This window comes from Hordeum vulgare, chromosome 5H (genome assembly GCF_904849725.1).
Source record: "Hordeum vulgare subsp. vulgare chromosome 5H, MorexV3_pseudomolecules_assembly, whole genome shotgun sequence".
Lineage (NCBI taxonomy): Eukaryota > Viridiplantae > Streptophyta > Magnoliopsida > Poales > Poaceae > Hordeum > Hordeum vulgare.
In genome coordinates this window covers 527,326,497-527,352,478 of record NC_058522.1, presented here as the reverse complement: position 1 = coordinate 527,352,478, position 25,982 = coordinate 527,326,497, and the positions used below count along the sequence as shown (strand labels likewise).

Sequence of the window (25,982 nt, the reverse complement as noted above, 5' to 3'; positions counted from 1 at the left end):
TGCCCGGTGATAGTGCTTTGCCAGGCTCTGTACATAGAGAAAATTCTCCTGGATGCTGCGTCCGCTCATGAATGCGCTCTGGCATTTTGAAATCAGAGAGGGTAGCCGAGGCACGAGCCTTTGTGCGAGCACTTTCGTAATTAATTTCATTATGCTGTGGATCAGGCTGATTGGTCTGTAATCCCCAATTTGTGTAGGGTATTTCTTCTTGGGTATCAGCACAATCAAAGCATCATTGACCTTATGAAATGATCTGGTGTTGAGGGAAAATAGTCGTTGGAAAACAACGAGTAGATCTTCCTTAATAATCTCCCAACATGCGCGATAGAACGCTCCTGGGAAGCCATCGGGGCCAGGTGCTTTATCCGTTGGCATGTCCCAGATAGCATCCCTTATCTCCTCAAGAGAGAAACCATGCTCAAGATCCTGTAGGTTTTTAGGAGTAATTTGCAGGAAGTCCCAGCAAAAGGATTTTAAAATTTGAGGCGGTGTTCCCAGAACTGCAGAGAAGTGCTCGCCAACCGCATTGAGAATGGTTGGTTGGTCGCTCAGAAGCGCTCCAAGGGGGTTTAAAAGTGAATGAATTGTGCTCTTCCTAGCATGCGAGTTTGCCTTGATGAATAGCATCTTTGAACTGGAGATATTGTCTCTTAACCAGGACACCTTCACACGTTGCCGCTATTTTATTCTGAGTAAAACTGCCAATCCAAGACATCGTGACTTAAGGATCAGCCTGGTTGCGCTTTCGTAAGCCGTGAGGGTGCGCTGATGCTGTGCACAGTCTAACCTGAGAATGAGCTCCTGTGCTGCTACCAATTGCAGCTGCAGGTTCCCAATCCTGGCTTTGCTCCATACCGACAGTGCCCTTGCAACGGATCTGAGCTTGGTGTTGAAGGAGGAGATTGGGTCTGTCTGCACATGTACACCGCTCCAGGCCGCCGCGACCACTTCCTGGAATCCTTGAATGTGTTGCCAATAATGCTCAAACTGAAAGCGCCTTTGTTTTCTTAGCATTCCCTCGTTGACAAGGAGAAGTGGGCAGTGGTCCGACATGGAGGAAGACTGAGGCAGCAGCTTGGTGTTTCTGAAATTAAGTTCCGAGTCCATGGTACAAAACGCGCGGTCTAACCTTACCAACGTTGGAGGGGATTGTTCGTTTGACCAAGTATATTTCCTGCCGATCAACCTAATTTCTTTCAGACTGGAGGCGTTCAGAGCCTGCCGAAATCTGAGCATCCATCTTCTATCTAAGTTGGGGTTGTTCTTATCGGCCGCCGAGGTGATGAGATTGAAATCTCCAAGTACAAGCCAGGGGGCGCGTACAGAACCAGCAATCTCCCGCAATTCGTTCAAAAAAAGAGTCCTTCTAGCATCGACGTGCAGTCCGTACACAGTGGTGATTGTCCATGGGCATCCATTAAGTGGTGCCATTGTTGTAGAGATGGAGAAATATCTAACTGCAATATCTGACACGGCATATTGTGATGTATCCCACAGCAGAATCAGGCCTCCCCTTGTTCCATCTGCAGCCAGCGAAATTGCTCCCTGTAGCTTCTGGCCTCCAATCTCCTATATGTCTTCATCGAAGAGTAGGCGTAGCTTTGATTCTTGCAAGCATAGGATGGAGCATCCGCATTGCTGAACCATTGACTTGACAACTAACCGCCTAGCCCGGTCATTTAGTCCTCGCACGTTCCAACAGAGAATAGCTAGTCTATCATCCATAAAGAACTGTTGTAACAAACAGCCTAACGCGAGGCAAACACAAGGATGATGAAACAATGGAAATAGTAAGATAATATTCAGGTGCCGCCGGCGCGTGAGTACAAATGGTCACACAAATAAGTGCTATCCGGACACATAAAAGGGGTTTATCAGGTGCCTCCGACACGTGAAAACAAGGAGCAGGCGCAATCCACGCGGCTCTAGATCCGACTACAAATTCAGTCTCAGACGTCACCGACGCGTGAAATAGACTAAGAGCAAACAACAAATAGGCTAAGAAGAAAGAAGCTGGCGTGTTGTGGCAAGTTAGGCAAATAGGATGATGTTCTGCCGCTGGCTGTGCTGCCCATCCAGCAGCAAGGGGCCCCTTCATCGAGTTGGCTGCACAATCCATAAGAGATTGGTAGCACAGGTAGTTGATCGGCTTCATCAGTTTGTTTCTGCGTTCAGCTCGTCGACGATGAGCTGAAGGTCTTCATCCGGGAGGTTAATGCATGGCGGAGCGTTAATCCCAGCTACCTCCGCAAGCTTGGATAGCAGTGGTTATGGCATTGGGTTCTTGAAGAAGCTCAGATACATCTTAAGGGTTTCTTCGTTAAACTCGCTGATATCTTTTATCAGACCAAGGCGTACGCAGAATCTTGCTTGTGACTTCCTGGAGGCCATGAAAGATGAACTGGCAGCGCGCGTGTCACGCCCAAGATGCGATCCTATCCTCAATTTGGCACGAGAGCCTCGTCAGGGATAGAAGCGCATCTCGTCGTGTCGCAAGAATGGATATCGTTACAAGTACATGTACTGAAAAGATGAGATATATAACGGGTTGGCTTACACTCGCCACAAGCTACATCAGAGTCACAACAGTACATTACATAATCATCAAGAGTAAGAGCAGGGTCCGACTACGGATGAAAACAAACGATAAAAGAAAGAACGACGTCCATCCTTGCTATCCCAGGCTGCCGGCCTGGAACCCATCCTAGATCGATGAAGAAGAAGAAGAAGAATAAGCAACTCCAATCGAACAATCAACGCGCTCGCGTCACGTAACCTTTACCTGTACCTGCAACTGGTGTTGTAGTAATCTGTGAGCCACAGGGGACTCAGCAATCTCATTTCCAAAGGTATCAAGACTAGCAAAGCTTAATGGGTGAGGCAAGGTTAAGTGGCGAGGTTGCGGCAGCGGCTAAGCATATATTTGGTGGCTAACTTACGAGTACCAGAAATAAGAGGGGGAAGATCTACGCATAACGGACGTGAACTACTGGTGATCAAATGAATGATCCCGAACACCTACCTACGTCAGTCATAACCCCACCGTGTCCTCGATCGGAGAAGGAACTCACGAAAGAGACAGTCACGGTTACGCACACAGTTGGCATGTTTTAATTAAGTTAACTTCAAGTTATCTAGAACCAGTGTTAAACAAAGCTTCCACGTTGCCACATAACCGCGGGCACGGCTTTCCGAAAGATTTAACCCTGCAGGGGTGCTCCAACTAGTCCATCACAAATTACCACAAGCCGCATAGAAATCCTCAATCACGAAGCTCGCGATCTCACCAGATTCCCTAGTGGAAAACCTCAACTCTGAGATTACCCAAAGCATCACCGGAATCCCGATGCACAAGATATCTCGTCAAAGGTAAAACTAATCCAGCAAGGCCGCCCGACGTGTCGACGATCCCGATAGGAGTCGCGTACCTCGTTCTCAGGACACGGCGGATGAGCTAGACGTCGGGATCGCTAAACCTCCGGGTGACCAGAGGGGCGCCGGACATCGCTCAGGTGGGGCCAACACTCATGAGGAGCACTGGCCCGGGGGTTGATTAAATTATCCTCGGGGTCCGGAAAGTCCCTATGCAATTTTATTAGGTGTTTAGGCAAATGTAGTACCAAAGTTGGGCCTTGCTAGACCAGCTTTAATCTAAAACGAATTATCAAGGGGGTCCCCATAACAACCCCGATCGTGTTAGGAGCGCTCAATTATGGAACATAACACCGGTAGCCGGTAACTAAAGGGGCAAAGGTGGAACAAAACACCAGGCTAGAAAGGCCGAGCCTTCCACCTTTTACCAAGTATATAGGTCCATTACATTAAATAGCATTAATATATGGTGATAAGACAAGGAACTCATGTTATCACATGGAAGCATCTGCACCTGCAACTAGCAACGCTAACACAGGGTTAAGCAAGCAGTAACATAGCCAATCAGTGGTTTGCTAGGTTGAACATGATGAAGGTTTCATGGCATTGGTGAGAGGCTGATATTTAACATGCGGTAGGCAACGAGACATAAATGATAGCAACGGTAAAACTAGCATGGCAATGATAGTAATGGTATCTGGGGAAATGATCATCTTGCCTGAGATCCCGCTTGGAAGAAGAATGCCTCCGTTAAGCAGACGAACCGACGTAGTCGAACGGGTCCTCACAATCCGACACGCTTGCGGAACTCTATCGAGACGGGGAAAACCAGAACAAGCATCAACACACGATATTCACCACACGATGCCCAACACATATGATGCATGAGGTACTGAATACATGCAAGTCACGGCATGACAAATCACACAATCACACCTACACATTAAGTGAAGTTCAATATGCACGAGTTGCATATTGACGAAACTCCACGTTAATTACTTAGTTCACTCCTGGTTATCTTCACGGCAATATTAATGTTGCCAAACATGCAAGAGGTGAAGCGGAAATTAAACTACCTATCTAGGCATTTTAAGTGAGGTCGGAAATGACATATAGCACCTCCGAGACGACCTCACAGGTTGATTTACAATTCTGTCCAGATCTGATCTAATGCATTTAATTAGTTGTTAAACAGCAAAACAAATAGGTTCACGTGTTTCTACGCGTCAAGGCAAGCAATCTACACGTAAAGAACATCTCCAACGGAGCTACGGAACAAAAGATACAAGCACCGCAAGATATGATGGCATGAATGCAAAATTATGTGCAACGGCGGCTACGAGCACTTCAAAACAAACAACCAGCAAGAGAAAATGAAACTACATAAGATTCTAAGCAAGTATCGTGTAGGACACGATCAAAACGGAGCTACGGTTTGAAAACTACAAGCTGCCAAATTCAGCCACATAGCACTTTCTACGCCTCACAACTTCGGCTACACAACTCCGATATGCGAAACAAGACATGGCATGAAAGAGGGCAAGACGCACTACTACAAAAAACTAACAACAACTAGCATGGCAGCAAGGAGCACTAGGAAAAGAAGACAGAAAACGGCATCTCGCGCACTATTTCAAACTTAGTGAAAATTACACCTCATGAAAGTGCAGTTTTCAGCCTGAAGGCATATTGACAGCAGCAAAAACCTAAGCTACAAGACTCCAAATGGCATGAACCTTCACAGCATGCTAAAGAAACATAAGGGGTACAAATAACACCATTGGACCAACCCCAAAAGATATACAGATCATAAGATGCAAGCAAGACAAGACAGCAACAAAATAATAACAGATTTCAGACTTAGAAATATTTCAGCTCCTCTAAAACAGCACTATTTCTAGCAACTTGAGAGCAAGCAAACAACACCTAAACATGCATTTCTATTGCAACCAAAAATGCCAGGGGCTAAACAAAACACCCAAGATCAACTCTCTAGTTGACAACTAATTCAAACGAGGCACGGAATAAATTCTACGAAGTAAACTAAAGGGCTTCACGACAAAATATCTCGCGAACTATCTTCCTCAAAAACTAAAACTAATTGCACAGAAAAATCCATGGGATTTTTCTACCCCGGAAACATATAAAATATGTAGGGTTTGCAATACAAAATAATGCCACACAATAACGCGGGAGAAATAAACCTAGACACGAAAAATAATCTAACGGGCAATCCCTACACGCAAAAATACACTTGACCGCTCTAAAATACATGGAAAATAGCTCCCTAGAGCATGGACATTTATTCTACGTCATACGAACAACCCGGACACGTGCGAAAAATAACTACGGATCGGAACCTATTGTAACAGCACGCAAAACAAAGCATTAGGCATCCTAAACGGCGTTAAACAAATATGCATGTTGGATAATCGTGTTCTACTCGCGAAGCTACCCCAAAACGATATATAACACGTCCCGAACCGGCTTACGGTTTAAAAGTTACGGGGGTTTAAATAATTAGCTAAATCCTGAAAAATTACTAAACCGAAAAGAAAAATAAAACTAAATATCTAACGGGCCGAAACCAAGGGCGTAATAAACTAACAACGCATGGCCGAGGAATAGGCTTGCGGGGGGTGCTCAGCTTGGGCCAACGGGCCAGTAGAGGAGGCTGCCCACGTGGGAGCCGGCCTGGCGCGGGCCTTCGGTGTTGCTGGTCCGAGGCGGGGCGAGTGGAGGAGGCCCAGGAGCGCGGGCGACTGGGCCGCTGGCTGGCGCGGCCGGCGCGCGCTCGAGGCCACGGGGCGGTCAACGCGAGGCAAGGCCTCGCCCTCCCGTGCTCTCCAGGAGCACGAGGACATGGCAGAGGCGGCGGCGCAGCATGGGGACTCCGACGAGGGGCTCGAGGATGGCCAGATCTGAGGAGGGGGTCGCCGGATCCGGTCTTGACGAGCCCGATCCCGGCGGCGGCGAGCCTGGAGTCGACAGGGGCGGCAAGATGCTGCAGGCGGCGGCCGGCGAGGCACAAGGCTCCGGCGAAGGAACTACAGGTGCGGCGAGGGAAGGTGGAACCGGCGGCATAGATTGGCTCTGCTCCGGTGAGCTACTGCTGCCCCACGACGGGAGGCTGGAGACGAGGCGGCTGCAGGGGCGGCGCGAGGCGGCGCGCTACGGCGCGGGGGTTGTTGCCTCGGGCAGGGAGAAGCGGCGGCGCAGCCCGGGCCGAGGGCGGGCCTGCTGCGGGCTTCGCGGGCCTGGCGACGCTGGCATAGGAGAGAGAGTGGGGCGGCGCGGCTAGGGTTAGGTTTAGGTGGGGCGCGGATCCCGAGGAGAGATGAGAGGGGGCTGTCTAATTAATGGCATGGGGGGTATTCATAGACAAATGGGGGGCTAGGTTTAACCGGAATTTCATTCCGGATCCAACCGCGGGGTCGGATTCGGACGATTCCAACGTGGGCGATGGGTACGCGGCCGTGGAGGGGATAACCGGAGACGAGAGGGAGAACGGGCGGCGCGGTAACGATTTTTAAAACACCGTTGACCGTCCGACGGTAGACCGAATACGGTGCCGCTACGGTGGACCGTTCGGGTACCAGACGGTCTCCGATCGCGACGAAATTCGACAGGCGGCCTAGCTATATTAAAATAAGACCGCACGTCAAATCTTAACCCGATCAGAGAAAGTTTTACGCACACTTTTAAAACAGGATTTGACGGTGCCGCGGGCGCGTGCGTGTGCGGTCGGACTCGGAACGAACAACGACGAGAACTGGCAACTAACAACGGACGCAAGTTTTGAAAACGGGCGGCAACGGCGACGCCGATGCAATGTTGATGATGCACATGATGCGATGATGATGCGACAAATAAAACTAATCACACGACGGAAACGGAAATAAAAGGGGAAATCTTCTGGGCGTCGGTCTCGGGCTGTCACAGCGCGCTTTGGCACTCTTGGTCATCTTAGTCATGGAGGCGAACAACTTCTTTCTGACATGTCCCGGTGTTGAGTCTGATTTCGCTGGTGCTCCCAACAGTGAGGGTGAGAGTAGATCAGCCACTCGCTCTATAAACCAGTGCTGCTTCTCTGAAGGCAGGGAGGCCACGCGAGAGATGATTGCATTGACAATCTCTCTGCCCTGGGCCACATTTTGTATTTGGTTTCTATCTGAGCCAAACCGCTCCAGCTGAACTCCAGGTCCAAAGTTAACCTCAGATGGCATGAAAGAAGTAGCTCCTTGCAGGTCAGAGAAATCGATTGCCGGTGTCCTGGCCACAAACGCTTCCCAGCTGTTGGGCGGCATAGCATTTGGGCCTCCGCTGTGGAAGAAGGCATGTTGTGCCGAGTTTGAATCAGCGAGGCGATCCCAGGAGACCGTCGCTGCGAAGTTTCTGTTAGTGACCCACTCGTTTCCAGGAAGATGAACAGCAGGGTTGAAACAAGCCGACGGTGGCCCAGGCAGCATGGATGTGGTATGTTCTTCATTGAGATGGTGCAGCAGTTGATTGTTGGCTGGAGGAGAGATTCCCAGACCCCCAAAAGAATAGAGCATGCTGCCGTGCAGCCCGGCATCTTCGGAGGATGACCTCATAGGTAAAGAAAACTGCTGAGATCTGTTGTGAGAGGCAGCAACCAGAACTTCTTCTAACGGCGACAGAGCTGCGGAGGTAGCAGTTGCACCCTTCCAACATTCTCCAAAGGAGATGCGCTCCAGGCTGAGTCTGACCGCCATTTCGGCCCGGCTTGAGGATGGGAGCTGGGCAGCAGCAGGGGAGCGAACCGGACTGCCTGCAGCTGCGGCAGCCTGGCCGCTGGAGCCATGACCCATAACCGTCGTGATGGAGTGGGAGTCTTCAGTGTCATGCCCAGAGCGACAAGAGGAAGGCCGACGGACAGAGCCAGCAGGGATTGCAGTGTAGGAGGAAGCAGATGCTGCCTGACGCGGAGCTGGTGGCGGGCTTGGGGAGGTGCACCATCTGCCATCCCTGTCCGAGGAGCGGCTAGGTGCCCGGTGGCGAGCCACCGCTCGCCCCTAGCGCTCCCCGTGACGTCCACCACGACGCGACGCTGGGTCGAACCGTGCAGTGTCGCGACATTGGGCTTGCCCAACGACAGACTGCCAGAGGGAGCGACGCTTTCCAGCGCGGCGACGACGCTGCCGGCCCTGCCCTTCATCATCAGCATCATCATCATCTCGACGTCGAGGGAGGCGCGAGGAGCTAGCATCGGAAGGGTGCCTAGGTGGCACAACACGCCCGTCCATGGTGCCGATCTGCACATTGTAGGTGTAGATGCGCGGGTACTCTGGCGTGGTGGAGGAATCGGAGGCGACATGGGAGTAGTCCTTGGCCAGGACTAGGTGGATGAGAACTCCAGTCATCGGTCCCTGCCGTCCCTCCTCGGCCGGCACACCATCCGGCAGCTGGTGTCTGTTGCGGCCGTCCCCGACACGCTTAACAATGGTGAGATCAGCCGCCTTGGGGATGGAGTCTGGGTTCTCCGTGCAGACCCATACGAAGAAGGCAGTGACATTCTGAAGGCGCTCGGTCTGCCTCTCCATTCGGTCGACGATGCAAGAGCCACCCAGAAGTTTCTTCACCACATCCAGTCGCCAAGCATGGAACTTAATCCCGGAAATGGCCAGTCGGCGGTAGAACCGGAGGCTGCGAATGGTGCCAGCCAGCGCCGGTTCCCACTGCTCGAGCTGCAGCCGGATGACATCAACACGAACGTAGCTACGCTCGAGGGCCAGATCACGCTGGAAGGGCTCCGCGAAACGGATCAGGTAATCTTCGGGGTGCGCCGAGGCCACTTGGATGGAGTCGCGTGGGATGTCGAGCGCCTTCTCGAGCGCCACGGCGACGAGGGCAGTGTTGAGGTCGACCCTGGCGTCAGGAGCAGTGGCCGTCAGTGTCGTGCGACGCAGATGATAGGCATCGGCCTCCATCTCTGGTGAGCTCACCACGATGCAGGATGAACGCTCCGGCCGACGGGAGGCAAGGCCAGGTGTGAACTCCATCAGACCGGGCCTCACAGGCAGAGCGGGCTAGGCGGCCGGGTTCACTTGCGGTGGGCAAGGGTGCTGGGGGAGACTACGGGTGGGAGGTGGCAGCTGGGAATGGAGGTTGGAGGTGCAGGAGCGCGCAAGATGGCGTGAACCTTTGGAACGGATGCACCGGATGGGGTCACGACAGGATGCCAGGCGATGGCGCTTTGAAAGGCACCGGAAGCAGCGGCCATTGAATCTGGCTTTGAAGGCTAGAGCGCGTCGTTGCAGAGCCACGGGGTCAGAAGGCGGAGCGCGTCGTTGCCGATGCAGATCTCCGGAAGAGGAAGCCTTCATCACCCTCTTCTCCTTCCTGGAACGCACCAGGTTCCAATCCATCGACGGATGGGCAGGGGCATCGTCGGCAATTAAGGACTGAGCGCTGGCGCGTGACGTGGATCCAGGAGCCACAATAACGGATTGCAGCTGCGGGCGAGGAGGCGCATCGGATGAGGACTGCGTCTCCCACCCCTCAGGCACCACAAGCAGGGAACGCAGTCTGGGCCGAGGAGGGGGGGCACAGGCAGCCGCAGAGGGCAGCGCTGTCGGAGGCTGGAAAGGGGAAGATACACCTGCAGACGGCGGGATCCGGCATTGAATCGACCCCGAAGATCTATCCGGCAGAGAGATCCCAGCTGCTGCAACGTCTCCTTGCGGGCAGGGTGAGACCGACGAGAGACAGGCTGGTGAGGAGACCAGCAGCTGCAGGAGCGAGGCGTGGCCGGCGGGAGAGCGGTGGTTTGGGCTGGGAGGAGAGATCCGGGCTCCGGCCACCGTGAGGGCAGCGGAGGGGGACGGGAGCCATCAGTCTCAGTTATTTCATTTCAATTATCACATGAGATGTAGATGTTTTTATTTCAAAGACCAAAATTCAGATATGGGGTGGCTTTCGTCATGTCGATTCTTCCCACAAGAAAAGCAGGGAGGAGTTGGTTGGGCGCTCGTGTTAGGAGTGAGTATTCACGGAGCAGCGCATGTGCGTTGCGAGGGTGCAGGGGAAGCTGAGGGGTAGTTGGCATGTGTGCTCCGAGGCGCCCCTCGCGTCGTCCCGCCCGCGCATCAAAATCTCAACGACACATACAGATCACTGCTACCCACTGTGTCTATCAGGGACGCTGCTAACCCCCACCGCAGGCGGAGGGACCGAGAGGCCCAACAAGCAGAGCAAGGATCTCAGAGAGAGAGAGAGAGAGAGAGAGAAGGGAGATGGCGTCGGCGGGCGTGGTGGCCGCGGCGGTGGTGGTGGCAGCGCTGGCGGCGTTCTGCGCGACGGACCCGCTGCGGCTGGGCTCCATGGTGGACTTCCCGGGCTTCGAGGCGCACCCGGTGGAGCTCCCGGACGCGGCGGAGATGCCCCCGCACGCGGACGCGGGCGAGCGGCTGCGCGGCGCGGAGATCCGGTTCCGCGGCGAGGTGCAAGGCCCCGAGAGCGTCGCCTTCGACCCGCGCGGCCGCGGGCCGTACACGGGCGTCGCCGACGGCCGGGTCCTCGTCTGGGACGGCGCGCGCTGGGCCTACTTCGCGCACGCCTCGCCGGCCTGGACCGCCGACCGCTGCGGCGGGCCCAAGGCGTCCCCCACGGAGTACCTCAGGGACGAGCACGTCTGCGGCCGCGCGCTCGGCATCCGGTTCGACAAGCGGACGGGGGACCTCTACATCGCCGACGCCTACTTCGGCCTCTCCAAGGTCGGGCCCGAGGGCGGGCTGGCCACGCCGCTCGCCACGGAGGCCGAGGGCGTGCGCTTCAACTTCACCAACGACCTCGACCTCGACGCCGACGGCAACGTCTACTTCACCGACAGCAGCGTCCTCTACCAGAGAAGGTCCGTCATGCCAGCCAGACCAGATTTCCTTCTCCTCTCCTCCTCTGCTTCGTCGGCTTTCATCTCGTCGTATTTCTTAAAGTTTCACACAATATACATTTGTGCTAGTGCTCCCTCCCTCGGGATTATGGGATTATAGGGGCCGGCGGGCCACTTGTTGGCTACTTTAGACCCTATATACGCTATCCACTGAACTGAAAAATATTAGGACCCTGTGATTGGAATGTTGGTTTGTGTTAGTTTAATTTGATTTGACAGGTTAAAGTGGTAGTAGTATATAACTGATGCAGCCGTACGCACCATGGCATCAACTGTTAACTTTTGAAGCTCTGTGTGCATAAATAGCATCTTTTTGAGAAATTTTGTTATCTTTATATTACTCCCTCCGAGTTCTTAAATACTCCCTCCGTCCTAAAATAAGTGTCTCAACTTTATACTAGCTCTAGTACAAAGTTGTACTAAGCTCAAGACAATTATTTTAGGACGGAGTGAGTATAAGTCTTTTTAGAGGTTTAATTAAAGGACTACATACAGATGTATATGGACACACTTTAGAGTATAGATTCACTCATTTTGCTCCGTATGTAGTCCCTTAGTGGAATCTGTCAAAAGACTTATAGGAGTATTTAGGAAGGGGGAGTATGTAGTCCCTTAGTGGAATCTGTCAAAAGACTTATAGGAGTATTTAGGAAGGGGGAGTACGTAATAAACATATACAGTATATTTGTACTGTATATCAATTGCCTCACTCTTTAGTAAACTTGAGTTTTTAGTAGACCTCAGGACCCCTACACACGGAACAACTGCTAACTGAAAACACTAGGGCCCTGTTTTTTGTTTTGATGGAAAACACTAGGACCCTGTAATTTGACACCTACACACGGAACAACTGCTAAGAAAGGGGTGACTGAAATAGCTGTAGACACCATGGTATCATCTGCTGGTTGTCGAAGGCCGACTACAAAAATAGCATACTCATATCTTTATGAGAAAGTTTGGCTACTTTTGGTGATAATTTGCATCTTGCTTAAAAGCGAGCGCACCATAATGCACGTAAGGGTGGGGGACTTTCTTGTATTTTAATACTCCTCAATTGAACTTTTCTATACTAACACATCAATAGCCAAATAGTAATATTCGTCAATCACTACTAAAAATAGATATATTCCTCAATTGAACTGTATACTAGCAATTGAAGGGTTTGTTTGCTGTAAAATGCTTACCTTTACGGTGTGTTTGCTTTGAGGATATACTTGCACGAGACGGGTTGATTCCGTCCGCAGTCCACCATTCCAGTGTTTAGTTGAGGATGGAACCGGAACCGGGTGATCCTTAGAAAAGGAATATTCCCTATATATGCTTCATCAAGCGATTCCACCAAATCTTAGGAATCACCTGGTTATTCTTCTCTTGTTGATAGAAGAAAAAAAAAGAAAACATCCCTGATAATTGTTAAAACCAAAAATACAATGGAAATGTTGCTGGATTTTATATAATATTTTGATAAAAGAAAAAGAAAAACCCCACAAGGTGAGTTGAGTCATATTCTTCTCATTTCATATCACCAACCAAACACAAGAATGGAACGAACCCATGACATTTTTTATCTTCAACCGAACACAATGGAACCAACCCATTCCTTCAGAACGAGACCATGACATGCCATGTCTTTTGGTTCTCAAACCAAACACACCCTAAGTAAACTCTGCTCCACATGAGGAACAGACCAAGCGTGTGAGCTGTTCTCGTTTTCTTTGTGATGATTGCCGGGTAGACTGACAGGCGTCGAGCCAGACTTCTTGATTATGTAGGTGCAGCAGTGTTGGAAATTGGAACTAATTACTAGTATGTCCATTCATTTGCAGGCATTTCATGCAGTTGGTTTTCTCTGGAGATGCCTCTGGGAGGCTCTTGAAATACAATCCACAAACAAAGGAAACAACAGTCCTTCACCGCAACCTCCAATTTCCCAATGGAGTGAGCTTAAGCAAGGACGGTTCATTCTTCGTCTTCTGTGAAGGATCTCGTGGAAGGTCTGTATACTATTCTCTCCATTTGGTTCAGACTGTCCTAAATGTACTTCAATTCAGACACTGATTATTTTGCCCTTATCGAAACAGGTTGAGCAGATACTGGCTGAAAGGTGAGAAGGCAGGAACCGTCGATCTCTTCGCCATCCTGCCTGGGTTCCCGGACAACGTGAGGACCAACGACAAGGGCGAATTCTGGGTAGCAATCCATTGCCGGCGCAGCGCATACGCCCGGCTCTTGAGTCACCGCGTGCAGCTGAGGAAGTTCTTGCTCAGCCTCCCGATCCCCGCCAAGTACCACTACCTGATGCAGATCGGCGGCAACCTGCACGCGCTGATCATCAAGTACAGCCCCGAGGGCGAGGTGCTCGACATCTTGGAGGACACTAAAGGGCAGGTGGTGAGAGCCGTAAGCGAGGTGGAGGAGAAAGATGGCAAGCTTTGGATAGGATCCGTTCTCATGCCCTTCATTGCCGTCTTTGACTATGCCAAGGAATCTGGGTAATAAGGTACGAAATCCACGAATGCCGTTAGAAACTCATTGCTTGGTCCAAATAAATTTAGTCTTGGAAGCAACCTAGAGTTGCTTGATGTTTCAGCCTTTTCGTAGTAGTATCTGTAACTCACTGACATTTTAGTTTGTCCCTGGGGTCACTAGCGAAGAATGCTTCGCTCTTTCAGAATTTATACTTGTTAAGTGCGTTCCTTATTTTCGTTTGTCTCATAAAGTATGTTTCAATTTCTGGCCAATTCAGAATATGCATCCCTGTTTATCTGAAAAAATATGCATCCCTCAAAAAAAAAAAAAAGTTCAGACTATGCTCTTAACATGTAGCTTAAGTGGTTACCCTCATGGCCTTTGTGCTAATCTGATAGAAATTCGAGCTGGGATGAACAGAAAGTAAGGGCCTCTTTGATTCGCAGGATTTTCAAAACGTAAATACATGAAAAATACAGGATTGGGGTGGCATGTCATCTCGAATCTTAGAGGATTAGAAAACTGTAGGAATTTGGGCAAGAGAGTTTGGCGCCACAGGAAAGGAAAATAAACTGTACGAAGAGGTTTGAGTGGATGGATTTTTTTTCTTCAAAAATCTAGAGTGCAGAGCCATCCTCACGGAATATTCCTAAGAATATCAATCCTACGACGAGTCAAACAGGCTATGAATGGGAAAATTCGCAAGGAACCGATGCCTCCAGAAAAATCCTTCTACGAGATTCCTTTGAATGAATACTCGAAATCAAAAGGAGCACTGAACAGTGTCAGAAGCAGATATATGCAAACAAAGCGAGCGTATCATGAGCTCCCATGATTCATAACTGCACTATAGCAGTCTAAAAAGTACGGGCGTATCACATTGGCAAATGGTAATCTTACCTTTGACGGCCATTAGGCCCATACAATCCCTTGAAAAGATTTGCCAGCTCTAATATATTAATATCACTGCTACTACTAGGTTGTTTGACCACGCCATGCAAATGCAATGCAAGCAATTCGAGCTCCACAGGTGGCAGCAGCAACAGCATACGCTGCTCGACGATGAGCAGTTGAGGAGGACCACATTTCCTCTCTCCAAATCCAAGCCAAGCAATTCCACTGGTCCATCCATCCATCCATCCTCAGGCAGCAGCGACACAACATAGCCAGCCAAGATCGCACGCACGCACGTGTGCGCGATCGCTTGCTGTACCAGGATGCTAACCTAAACCCAAACTAAACTAACACACGCACACCTGACGAGACGAGACGAGACGAGACGGGGCAAATCTTTCCACGCGCACGCAGTGACGCAGCACAACGCGACAGCGGGCACAGGGAAGGGAGCACACGCACTCGACGCGACGGAGAAGAAGAAGAGTACGCCGATCGACGTTGGCGGTCGACGTTGGCTAGCGGCGCGCGGAGGAGGCGCGAGAGCTGGAGCGGGAGGAGTTGGAGCGCCAGAAGCCGGCGCCGTAGAGGCGGGACCCCATGATCTCGCGCTCGAACTCGGACGCGGCCTCGGCCGCCGCCTCCTCGCGCTCCACCTCCGCCTGCGCCTCGTCCGCCTCCAGCGCGTCCGCGGCCGCGAACATGGCCTTGGTGCTGCCCGACTGCGACGCCGAGCCCCTGCCGCCGCGCCGCAGGCCCCGGCGCCGGCGCCGCCTCAGCCTGGCCCGGCGGACGAGGTCGGCCGGCAGGCGCACCGCCACGAGCAGCACCAGCTCCAGCACCGCCATGGGGCAGCAGCAGCACACCGCCGCGCAGTCCGCCGCCGCCTGCCCCGCCGCCTCGCCCCCGCACCCCGGCCGCGGCCCAACCTCCCGCTCCCTCTCTCGCCCCGCCTCCCCGCCTTCCCGGCCGGAGCCGCCGCCGTCCCGCATCTGCCGCTCCCCGCCCCCGACCCTCAACGCGCTATGCCGGTCCGGGAATCCACCGTGGGCGGCCGCGCGGTTGTCGGATCGGTTATGTAGAGGAGGGCGGTTGGTGCGGGGTGCGGGGCGCGATGCGGAGGCGGCGACGATGGCGTGGCGTGGCGTGTAGCGCCGGGGTCAGGAGAAAAAATCAAACCGCAGTTTTCTACTGCCCCACACGCGGCCTGCAGTTATGTTTCCCTGCTATTTATTCCCCACTGTTTTTTTTTTTTTTGAGGATGCTGTTTTTCTCTTTTGAAAGGTTAACCATACTTTTTTTTTTCTTGTTTTGAAAGGTTACACTTCACTTTTTTTTTTCGAACCAACCTTTGTGATTGAATAGTTAGAAGGATTAAGGTATCTCAGTCTATTACAATTTAAATCCTGATGCTCGCATTTATTTCAGGATTTTCAGCTATGCATATTTAATGGAAAGAAACGTTTTCGTCGACGATGAGACGTCTGCGATGATTTCGTAAATTTTAAAATGATATGTCAGTTCAGTTTTTTGAATGTGCTTATGAGGATAAAGTATACGTATGTACGTTCGTGAACATAAATATATGCGCACTTGCGTTTGTATTATGATAAAAAAAATTGAAAAGTAATTCCCTGCTGGTTATTATTGTGGCGGATTTGCTGCCAGAATGCCGGGACGCAACCGCGCGAAAAGGGGTGCGAGACCGCGACGGTCGATCGGCCGCGCCACACCTTTGCGACGCGATGCGATAAGACAGAGAGAGGTCGACGGGAACAGCCGCCGGTGTGTGGACTGTGGAGTGGAGTTCCGGGAGATTTTTCCGTCCGGCGGCGCTTTTCGGCTAGGCGCCCGTGTGGGTTTTGGCCGAGGAGGAGAGCATCAGAGAACACACCGCACACGCCACATGGGTGTGTGTGGATGTGACGAGGCAGGCAGCCTCGGTCGTTGGTAGGCGTCTTACGTGTGATTGATTTGATAGTAGTATAACTGTGGGATCCCTATTATTATCAGCTGCTCTTCCTTATAAAATGGTGATGACGAACGGAGAGAGAGATTATTTTAGGTTTTTTTTTTTTTTTTTGGATTCGTGGAGCGGCTGACCCATCAGTGGAGCCAAGAGGCAAAAGTAGATTTCAGGAAAACAATGACCAGATAGCCGAGCGGAGCAGTCCAACCAAAACAAGTGGAACAAAGAGGCAACGAAGCAACCCCGAAGAGACAAAAATAGCTCAACGAGCTTCCAGAAGCAATCCAAACGACCTGGCGGCAGCATGGAGTGCAAAATACACTTTCTTAACCGCCACGGCACAGCCAACTTAAAACAAATGTGTACTGTAATGAAAAACGAGTTTCTCGGCCTGCGACCTCCCGCGACGGGCTGAAACATCGGCATTCTTTTCTTCACATACACACGCAAACACGCCGACTGCGATAGATTGTACGATAGTACTATTTATTTGTTTTAAAAAGTCAAAGCCCTCTTGAAATCAACATTGCGACCGATCAATCATTGCCGTCCTGCATGGCGAAGTGCAGACCAGAAGAAAGTGGGTCTGAAGTTGCATAGAAGCTGGTAGAAGCTTGTATACCAGACCACAAGAAGAACGGGAGGACGCACAGAACAGTTATTCCAGTCCACTTCAGGACTTACATCCATCCAACCTACAGCACGCGAGAACCAACGGTGTGCTACAAAGAATTTGTACAAATGAAGGCGAAGACAGACCAGCCTGTCTGTCTGTCAATGGTGATAACTGATAATCGGTTTGCTTTTTCGGTTCACAAATCGGTCTGGTCGTCGACGAGCAACAGCTGCCTGGCCTCGGCGACATGGACCTCGATGGCGTCGAGGTCCCCCTTCACCTTGTCGGAGACGTGCGGCATGGACGCGTCCAAGCCTCTGGCAACCAGAAGCTCGCCGAGGTCCCGCATCGCCTGGCTCAGCTTCGACTTCATCTCGTCCAGGGACGTCGTCTGGTGCTGCAACGACGCCTCGCACGCCCTGACCTGCTCCTCCTCCAGCTTCACCTGAAAAACGCTGTCCTGGTAGTCCACCAGCAGGCTCGGCGCGTCCTTCTGCTGAACCTCCCAGGTTTCGGCCAAGGCGTGATCCCGGACGAACTTCTCGGTGTCGGCTTCCAGCAGGGAGAGGAGGCAGTCCTCCATCTCCGATTCAACGCGTGAGATCTCGCCCACGATGTCGTCGCAGTTCCTCATGCTCTTGATCTCCTTTTGAACAATGCTAAGCTGTGTCCGGGACTTCTTCAGTTCAGACACGACCTTCGTTCTCTCCTCCTCAGATTTCAGCAGCTCGGACGCCTTGCCGAAATTCATGGGCTTCTGCAACGGGGTCGTGGGACAGTCCAGGTTGTCGATGGCGAATAGAACCCTTTCGGTCTCCTTCCTTTGAGCCTCGAAAGAGCGGTATTTCTGTTTAAGGCCATCGATTCTGTTTCTCAGCTCAGTTTCAGACATGCGTGCCTCTGCACGTGCAGCAGAAATCTCAGTTTTGCGACTCCTCAGGCTACTAAGCTGTTCCATCTTTTTGTTCATTAATTCCACGTTGACGCCAAACTTGGACCCGGCAAGGGCTTCGGTTTTCAAATGCAGGTCCCAGCACAATGCCGCGGGCAAGAAAAACTTGCCTTCCAAAGCACTTTCTCTCTCGTGTGATTCTGACAGTGCAGACTTGAGGGCGTTGATGTCTTCCTGCTCTTTCTGAACATCTAGACAGCAGAGCTGAATGCTTGATGAAAGCTCTTCTGCCTTGGTGCTAGCCATTTCAAGTTGTTTGAAATATTGTACTGCATCCTGGGCAGTCACAAGCTTGTCTTGGACATGCTCCAGCTTGACACGGACGAGCTGCATCGCTTCTTTAAAAGCTGCAATTGGAGAGTCATGTGCATGTTTTCCTTGGAAATCTTCGGCATCCATTGCTTCATCCATTTCAGCATCTCTGAACTGAATATCTTCTATAGTTTCAGGATTGCTTTGCAAAGTATCCATTTCAGCATCTCTGAACTGAATGTCTTCTGGAGATTCAAGATTGCTTTGCCCAGAAAATCTCCTTTTAAATTCATCCCTTTCTTGCATAGCTTTCTCATACAAACTCATAAGTTTATCATTTTCTTCATGCATCTCTTCCAGTTGAAGCTGCAGTTCTGAAAATTCAGATCTCGAAGGGACATCCTTGTGGCTGCAGTTTTCATACACTATCACAGGCTCTTCTACAGCATCACTGGGTGGACCATATGCGACCTCTGGTTGGTCATCCAGCAGGCTATCATTCCCGCCATTAGAAGGATGGCTGCTTTGCTGCTCATTCGAATCTTCAGTTTGAGGAATGGAAGGATAATTTCCATGTTGTTTCACCTCAATGTTGACAATAGCCTGTTCATAGAGATCAACCAGTCTCTTGTTATCCTCGATCAGGGTCGTAAGATCTGTTCTCAATTTCTCATTCTCTTTGGTCAACCCAATTGCAGTTTCATGAGCTTCTGCTTCTCTTTGACTTGCAGTAGCTATTGCATCTACCAATGTCTTAAGTTCTGTCTGAGCATCAAGCAAGACGGACTGTTCCTGGTGCTGTGCAGCCTTAAATTCTTTGTTCTCATGGTTGCATTTCTTCGCTACCTCCAACTCTACAGTCAAATCATCAACACGCCTGCACAACATACAATGTCAGAACTGAACCACATAAATCTCTGGACAAGAAAAAGCAAAAAAAAAAAAAAAAACACAATTCCAATCACACAAAGAGTAGTATGCAGTGAAAACCATCAGTGAAGCATGCAAACCAAGATGATTTAGAAATGACTTGCCATACTGTTGGGATATCATATGCAAGTAAATCAAACAAAATGCAGCACAGATGAGTTTGTTGGGGTTGATCTACACCTATGCTAGCCATCACAAACCCAGGTGTTCAGAAGTGATGCCATCAGTCTTCTGAGAAGCGCACTGCAGCGCCTTTTCTTGAACTTGCACAAATGCATCATTAACTCCAACTACTAAATAATTGCTATCTCAAAAGACGATGGAAGAAACATATTATCCATTCGATATGCCTGGAAGGAACTAAGAAACTTTTCAGCGATAGAGAAATAGGCACCCAGATTCAGGTTGAGGGGAACTCAAACCTGGGTGACCTCCCACCACTATTTTAGGCTTCGTTCCTAAGCAGACAAAGCAACAACAACAAGAATACCAAGAACCAAACGGTAGGTCTTGAAATGTAGCGTGCAAAAGCAGCACAACGATTTCTTCAGTTACAGTGACTTAAACCACTAACAAAAAAAGTGTTTTTGACTTCTAGATATTATACGCCTGTAATCTCGATTGTGGGGCACCAAGGATTACATATGTGAAAGTTGTGTTAGGATATGGGGCCTGAAGTAGATACTGGAAATTTAAAGAACTAATTATGATTGCAAAAGCTGATGTCATTAATATGCTTTCTCATCATACCACACAACCATAGCATGCAATAACAGAATACACAAGATAAGAAATAGTGATATACCTCTCGAGTTTCTCTTTTGCTTGAAGACAGACGCTCAAATTTTTACGTAGTGACTCGATTTCTCTCTCATTTTGAATAGCCTGTATAACAAAATTACAAACTGATGTTACAGAAAATAATGAATCAGAATAGGATACTTATTAAGTCAGCTACCTCCTGCTTATCAGAGTTGATCAACAACTTATGATTAATTTACAGGTTGTTTTAAAAGATCTGTGAAGATATCATCAGACGATATGCCAAATATAGTTCTACCATACCAACCTGCACAAGAAGAAACTCGTTCTTCTCATCACCAGCTTCCTCCCCAAATAATGAGAGGTCCTGCAGTCATTACGGGATATCGTTTAAGCAAAATGGCAGGTAAAGAGATATAATGCCATACAAGTATTTGTAACAGCTAGCTAAAGAAAATTCAAAAGTTCTGCATATATTTTCACTAAACGGGAGTGAAGTCTACCAATTATATAAACATACCTTGTTAACAGGATCCTTCTGATTCATAAGTTTCCAGTCAAGTGCTTCTAGGAGCTAAAGGGAAACAAACTAAGTAAGTTCATGATGTCAAGAAAATTATAAGAGTAAAAAAAAGTTTATTTTAGTACAAAAAGTTTTATCAATTGAAAATTTCCCCTTCACAGGCCAACGTGTCATGAAAGTGGATACCTGATGTTCTAAAACATTTATCTGCTGATGCATTCTTTCCAGTTCTCCTTCATCAACAAATGACTGCAACCTACAAGTTCAGAAAAAACAAGCCATCAAGCTACTACCTATATTAGTGTAGGCAGTAGAACAAGCCATCAAGCTACCAACTATATTAGTGTAGGCAGTAGATAAATGAAGTGATTGGATACCGAAGATAACCTTCGAATCTCCTCCTTCAGTTGTAGGTTTTCCATAGCAAATCTTGTAATTTCTGGATTTCGTTCTAGTTGGTTCCGCAGAGCTTCTATTTCCTTCATGAGGTCTTCCTTCTCTTGCAAGAGATGTGCTTCAGCGGATAACTTCCCTGATGCAACTTGCTCCAATCTCTTGATTCGATCTTCACGAAAGCGAAGCCTCATCTTGAAACTTCTCACCTCTTCTGATCTTTGAGTCGCCTGGGGTGCAACAACAAATTGACATTAAGAAGAAAATACTATACTGCCATATATTTGCTTTTCTAATGACAAAGTGTTCTAGAGTATCTACAAAAATTAATGTAGTGAAGAGAAATGCATACCAGCTCTTCAGCAATCTGCTTTGCAGCAATTGCTGCCTTTAGCTTTGCTTCTTTTTCCTGCTCCCTCCTAAAAGCGGCGGCAAGTGTGATATCATAATCTCTCCTCTGAACACAACATGAGAAAGAGAAAGTAAGCATACGGTCAAAAATATAAGTTCAACAAACAGAACCAGTATATGGATAATGTTCGAGATAGACTGTATATGAATACCTGTGTAGCTCTCTTATCAAACATAAGTGGACTGAATGTGCCATTTGCTTGATCCCATTTGAATGCGCTAGGGGACTCGCAGATAAATCCACTGTTAGTAAATTCAGATTGTCCTTGCAGGCGACTAAGCTCTTTCTGTGGTAATAGCAAAGCATTAGATTGTGTACAACAAAACATATTAACACTCTGCAACAAAAAATATCAGGCACAGACCACTGTTAATTAACAACAAGTGTCAATGATAGCACAAAGGACCATAATTAGAAAAAACATGTTAACCTGGATCTTATTGCAATCCAGTGCACATAATATTTTTCATTAAACCAAAATTGAAATGCATCATCTATACCTTGAGATGTTGGATCTCTAAACGCATGCTGAGAACGTCACCAGAGGCATCCTCATTTATAATAGCCTACAAAAGCAACAATTAGTTACTGTTTTGCATATTAAAAACAAGTCAATTAGACATGTTCATGACATACATTATTCCGTATGTGCTTAGCCCGTTGCGCGAACTTTAATGTGCTCAGCGTCTCAGCTGCGCAGCTAGAAATACAAATTAAAATATCAGTAAGATGCATGTATAGCAAGCCTTTTTCAGAAAAGGAAAAAAGAAGTCGTGTTTAGAAGTCTACCAACTAGATGGGCTTATATTTGCAATTATAGTGGTCTTGGAGTTACCTCCAAGTGAGTCCTGGAAAGAGATGAAAATATATAAACAAAGTTAACATCAGAGATGTCAAAAACATAATGTGAGAAATCTACCACTTCAGTTGTGCATATTACCTGCAGGAGAAATGTCAATTTCGAATCTCGGTAGGGAACATGCTGTGACTTCTTGTTTGACACAGCAATAAGGCTGGTAATAACATGTCTGTAACAATCACATTGTGAAACAGTGAAATGATTAAAATCAATCAGGTCAAGCTATGAAGAGCGCTGTATCATATGACCTAAAGAATTGAAGCACAACAACTAACCCTAAGGTTGAGAGTGACTTGTTGATATTTGAAGCTTCCTTCAAGCGTTCACCTTCAGCACCTGAGCTCTTTTGCCTGCACATCACACATCATCCATGTTCAGTTGCAAGAATAGGAGACTTGAAAAGCATAACAAAAATATATGCGGTAGCTCTGAAATACAAGATCCTACGTAGCAAAACAAGCAAGGTTACATGTGGAACTTACCTCTCTGAGCCAGCAAGGTCAACAAGGTTAAGATGAGAAAATCTATGATGCTTGATACCTTGAGATTCCCACTGTAAAGTTGATAGTTCAGTTAGAAGATCAAGTGCATTAATACATATGCATACATTAAGTTAGGCACAAATATATGCTGCTCCAGCAGTATCTTTGAAAGTGAAGGCAAGAGTGTCTTGCTTCCTATTACACAAAAACTATACCTTGCTCTCTATAAGACATGTGAAAACACTATGAGAACGGCTACTCGCTCGGTTCATATTGGTAGATGCCACCTTTCTGTTTGCTGCCCCCTGGAGAGAAAATGCAGAATTTAGCTAGTGAAACTAACACGGATAATAAATTGATTAATAAAAGGAGGGGAAAACTTGCTGCAAACCCTAGAGATAAAGGGAAACTAGTGTAATATGCCATGCGGAAATGATGAATCTGATCAGCTTAACTGCAATCCAGGTTCTAAATATTAGTAAACGATAAACATCCAGTCACTCCATCTAGTCAGTAAAGTAGAATACACAAAGTGCTTTTCCTATTTAAAATTCATATTTACGTATTTCAAAAGAAAACTACATTACGTAATTTTCAAGCGCATGCTTTTGAAAAGTGGGTGGCTGTAATTGTCAGTGATGGTTGCTCAAAGGGTCAAAAGAGAAGTCAAAGAGACAAGGAATTGGAGATTGAAACAGCATGTTTATATTTATACACTTAGTTTATATATGTTTATTTGACTATTTTTCTGAAGAATATTGAGCAAAATTGATGTAGGCATGCTATATTAATCATTCTGCAATCATTGACTCAAGTACTCGGCCAAAATCAGGCCTAATATGCTGTTTTGGGGACACTGACCTCGATAAGTTGTTGCAGTGCTTCTCGGGCATTAGAAACCTCATGTTCAGTCAGATTCTCGACATGCATACCCCTTTTCACATCCTCCCGTAACTGTAAAAGAAAGGCACAGCTATGAAGTCATGGTCCAAACTCCAAAGAAGTTATTAGATGCAAACTCTGTAAATATTTCCCAACAGTGTCTGGACAAAGATGCAACCACCAAATAGCTATACGCGGACACCAGATTTCAGTGAATTACCTGTAAGTTTGTTGCATTTGGATTGAGTAAATCCAGGATCTGCTCATTATATATCTCCAAGAATGAGCATTTGCAAGTAAAACTGAGCTTTTCATCTCTTCTTATTTCCTTTTCCTGCAAACAAAGGTTTACCTTAGAAACAGTGCACCATCTACGGCACAAAATTAGACATCGGAATCAACATATCATCAAAGCTTGCCTTCTGGATTCTCAAGAACAGATGTTCAAACACTCGAGGCGTCATACCACAGTTCTCATTGTTCCTCCGTGTGCCATTTTCTATATCCCCAAGCATCGTGTGGGTCTTGCCACTACCGGTCTACGAAACCAGATACTTTTTGTAAGCACAATGAAAAAGAGTAAGCAAGCAAGCTGCAACAGCAGGTGGATACTGTCGCTCACCTGCCCATAGGCAAACATGCAGCTGTTATAGCCAGCCATGCAGTTCTCCACCATGGGCACCCCAGCAACCTTGAAAAGACTCTCCTATACAGCGCAAGCACAAGAGCATTTACTCATCTGCAGAATAATAAGTAAAGGAACAGACGAAAAGGAACACGGCACCGGGAAACAAAGAGTATACCTGCGTGATGTGCTCATCGGCAACTAGATCAAAGGTGAACCGGGACTCTGGGTGGCAGGTCCAGGTGATGCTCTGGCAGCTGTCCTGCCTGACGCACCTCTTCTCCCCCTGCACCGATATCTCGCTGCTGCTGAGCGGCCGGACACGAATCACGACCTGCGGGCAGGACGGAGCGGTTAGCGCGTACCGGACGTGACAAGCCAGGTGCTCGACAGAATGCTCCACCGGCGCAGCACGCGGGGGAAACTAGATCGAGACGCCGCCGCGAGGGGAGAATCGGGGAGGCGGAGGCGCGGGAGCTCCCGGCGAGGTACGGCGAGGGAGGGCGAGACGAATCGCTACCTGCACGTTGTTCTCCTTCCAGAAGGAGGGGTCCTCCTGCAGCTCGAACCGCGCGGGGGCGGAGCTGTCGTCGTCGCCGCCGTCCAACAGCATCGCGGCGGACGCTGCGGGTACCGCTGCGGCTGCGATGGGCGCGGGGATGGACTCGCGGCGGGCGGGATCTGGGCAGAGCAGCGGCGCTGCGGGCCGGCGGCGGTGGGTGGGGGTGGGGGTGCGGATGGGAGAGGACGAGATTGGGGTTTTTGAAATGGAGAGCGGAGAGGAGGAGTCTGGAGACGTTGGGCGATTTCAAATTTGGGATCTGGACAGGGAGAGGAGGCGGCCACACATAATAGAAGTAAATTGCTGCGGGTGGGCCCTGTCCAGCTCGCCAATTCACCCCAAGTGTGCCAATTAGAGCAACAGCCAACAGCCGCGTACTAGATTCGCATACATTTCAAACACTTTATAAACTAATCAGACGAATTTCATACGAGCATGGTTAATAATACAGCCAGCTGTTGGCTATATGATGTTGACGCATCATCTATAGCCAAGCTTATAGCCCACAAGTACAATAGGTAGATGTAAATAAGTGCTACTTTGTTGATACAAGGCCCATCATTCTCTTTCACAAAGTGTCTAGGAGCACGTGTTACAGCTGGCTGTTAGTTTGTAGCCCGCTTCTCTTCTCTCTCCTCTTCTCTCTCTTCCAACTCATCACAAATATATTATTTTAAGTCTTACAGCCCGCCTACGTCATCCTATTGTACTTGCTCTACCAACAAGACTATTTTTTTATTAAATTTAAAACATTTAGAAAGAAACTTGTTTTGACCCGATCCTAAAGCTATCCTACGGCGGCGGCCGGCGGCCAATCCCCTGTTGTTCTTCATCTATTATTTTTATGGACACCGACGATAAGACCAATAAAGTAAAGTTGCAGTTTTCGGCGAGAAAGAGTAAAACATAGGAGACAGACTGGTCCACATGGGACACGAGGCCTTGCCGCCTCCCGTGCCCTACTCATCCTTGGAGGAGTTTGTGCCTTGTTCATCGTCGGTGGATGTGAGATCCACGATGGAGATGGTGGCGTCGACGCTGTCGTCGTTGAACCAGCCCGCCCGATAGTTCGTCGGCGTGGCGTAGGAGACACAACTTGCGTTGTTCTCGCCCGCG

At 48.9% G+C, this 25,982-nt stretch overlaps 3 protein-coding genes across 4 annotated transcripts; 1 reads left to right on the top strand and 2 right to left on the bottom strand.

The window, feature by feature from the left end:
• The first annotated feature begins 10,375 nt into the window (after positions 1-10,375).
• Positions 10,376-20,673, top strand: LOC123452253 (protein STRICTOSIDINE SYNTHASE-LIKE 3-like). Of its 2 annotated transcripts, XM_045128881.1 has the most exons (4): positions 10,376-11,245; positions 13,111-13,278; positions 13,366-13,784; positions 20,370-20,673. In XM_045128881.1, exons 1-3 carry the CDS (start codon positions 10,629-10,631, stop codon positions 13,778-13,780), a joined length of 1,200 nt encoding a protein of 399 aa, XP_044984816.1. In that variant the 5' UTR covers positions 10,376-10,628; the 3' UTR covers positions 13,781-13,784; positions 20,370-20,673. The 2 variants fall into 2 exon arrangements, with proteins under 2 accessions (XP_044984816.1, XP_044984815.1); XM_045128880.1 differs by lacking the exon at positions 20,370-20,673 and having other exon boundaries at positions 13,366-13,984.
• Positions 14,554-16,200, bottom strand: LOC123452254. Its single transcript, XM_045128883.1, has one exon. It carries the CDS (start codon positions 15,637-15,639, stop codon positions 15,166-15,168), a length of 474 nt encoding a protein of 157 aa, XP_044984818.1. The 5' UTR covers positions 15,640-16,200; the 3' UTR covers positions 14,554-15,165.
• LOC123452252 (kinesin-like protein KIN-12G) lies at positions 17,089-24,972 on the bottom strand. Its single transcript, XM_045128879.1, has 21 exons — positions 24,825-24,972; positions 24,483-24,638; positions 24,302-24,385; positions 24,099-24,218; positions 23,900-24,013; positions 23,659-23,751; positions 23,013-23,102; positions 22,798-22,868; positions 22,591-22,665; positions 22,397-22,484; positions 22,246-22,304; positions 22,093-22,156; positions 21,957-22,022; positions 21,608-21,742; positions 21,397-21,501; positions 21,039-21,274; positions 20,838-20,907; positions 20,649-20,702; positions 20,436-20,495; positions 20,172-20,251; positions 17,089-19,313 (listed from the first exon to the last, which is right to left on the bottom strand). Exons 1-21 carry the CDS (start codon positions 24,915-24,917, stop codon positions 17,429-17,431), a joined length of 3,798 nt encoding a protein of 1,265 aa, XP_044984814.1. The 5' UTR covers positions 24,918-24,972; the 3' UTR covers positions 17,089-17,428.
• Between the last annotated feature and the right edge of the window lie 1,010 nt (positions 24,973-25,982).

Bases quoted from the DNA above. Each gene is read 5' to 3' on its own strand.
- LOC123452253 (XM_045128881.1), top strand. From the start codon at position 10,629: ATGGCGTCGGCGGGCGTGGTGGCCGCGGCGGTGGTGGTGGCAGCGCTG. The intron at 11,246-13,110 runs GTCCGTCATGCC...ATTCATTTGCAG, and splicing joins AGCGTCCTCTACCAGAGAAG to GCATTTCATGCAGTTGGTTT. The intron at 13,279-13,365 runs GTCTGTATACTA...TTATCGAAACAG, and splicing joins TGTGAAGGATCTCGTGGAAG to GTTGAGCAGATACTGGCTGA.
- LOC123452254 (XM_045128883.1), bottom strand. From the start codon at position 15,639: ATGCGGGACGGCGGCGGCTCCGGCCGGGAAGGCGGGGAGGCGGGGCGA.
- LOC123452252 (XM_045128879.1), bottom strand. From the start codon at position 24,917: ATGCTGTTGGACGGCGGCGACGACGACAGCTCCGCCCCCGCGCGGTTC. The intron at 22,869-23,012 runs GTATAGTTTTTG...TCAACTTTACAG, and splicing joins CATGTCTTATAGAGAGCAAG to TGGGAATCTCAAGGTATCAA. The intron at 21,275-21,396 runs GTATGCATTTCT...GTTGCACCCCAG, and splicing joins AGCAGATTGCTGAAGAGCTG to GCGACTCAAAGATCAGAAGA.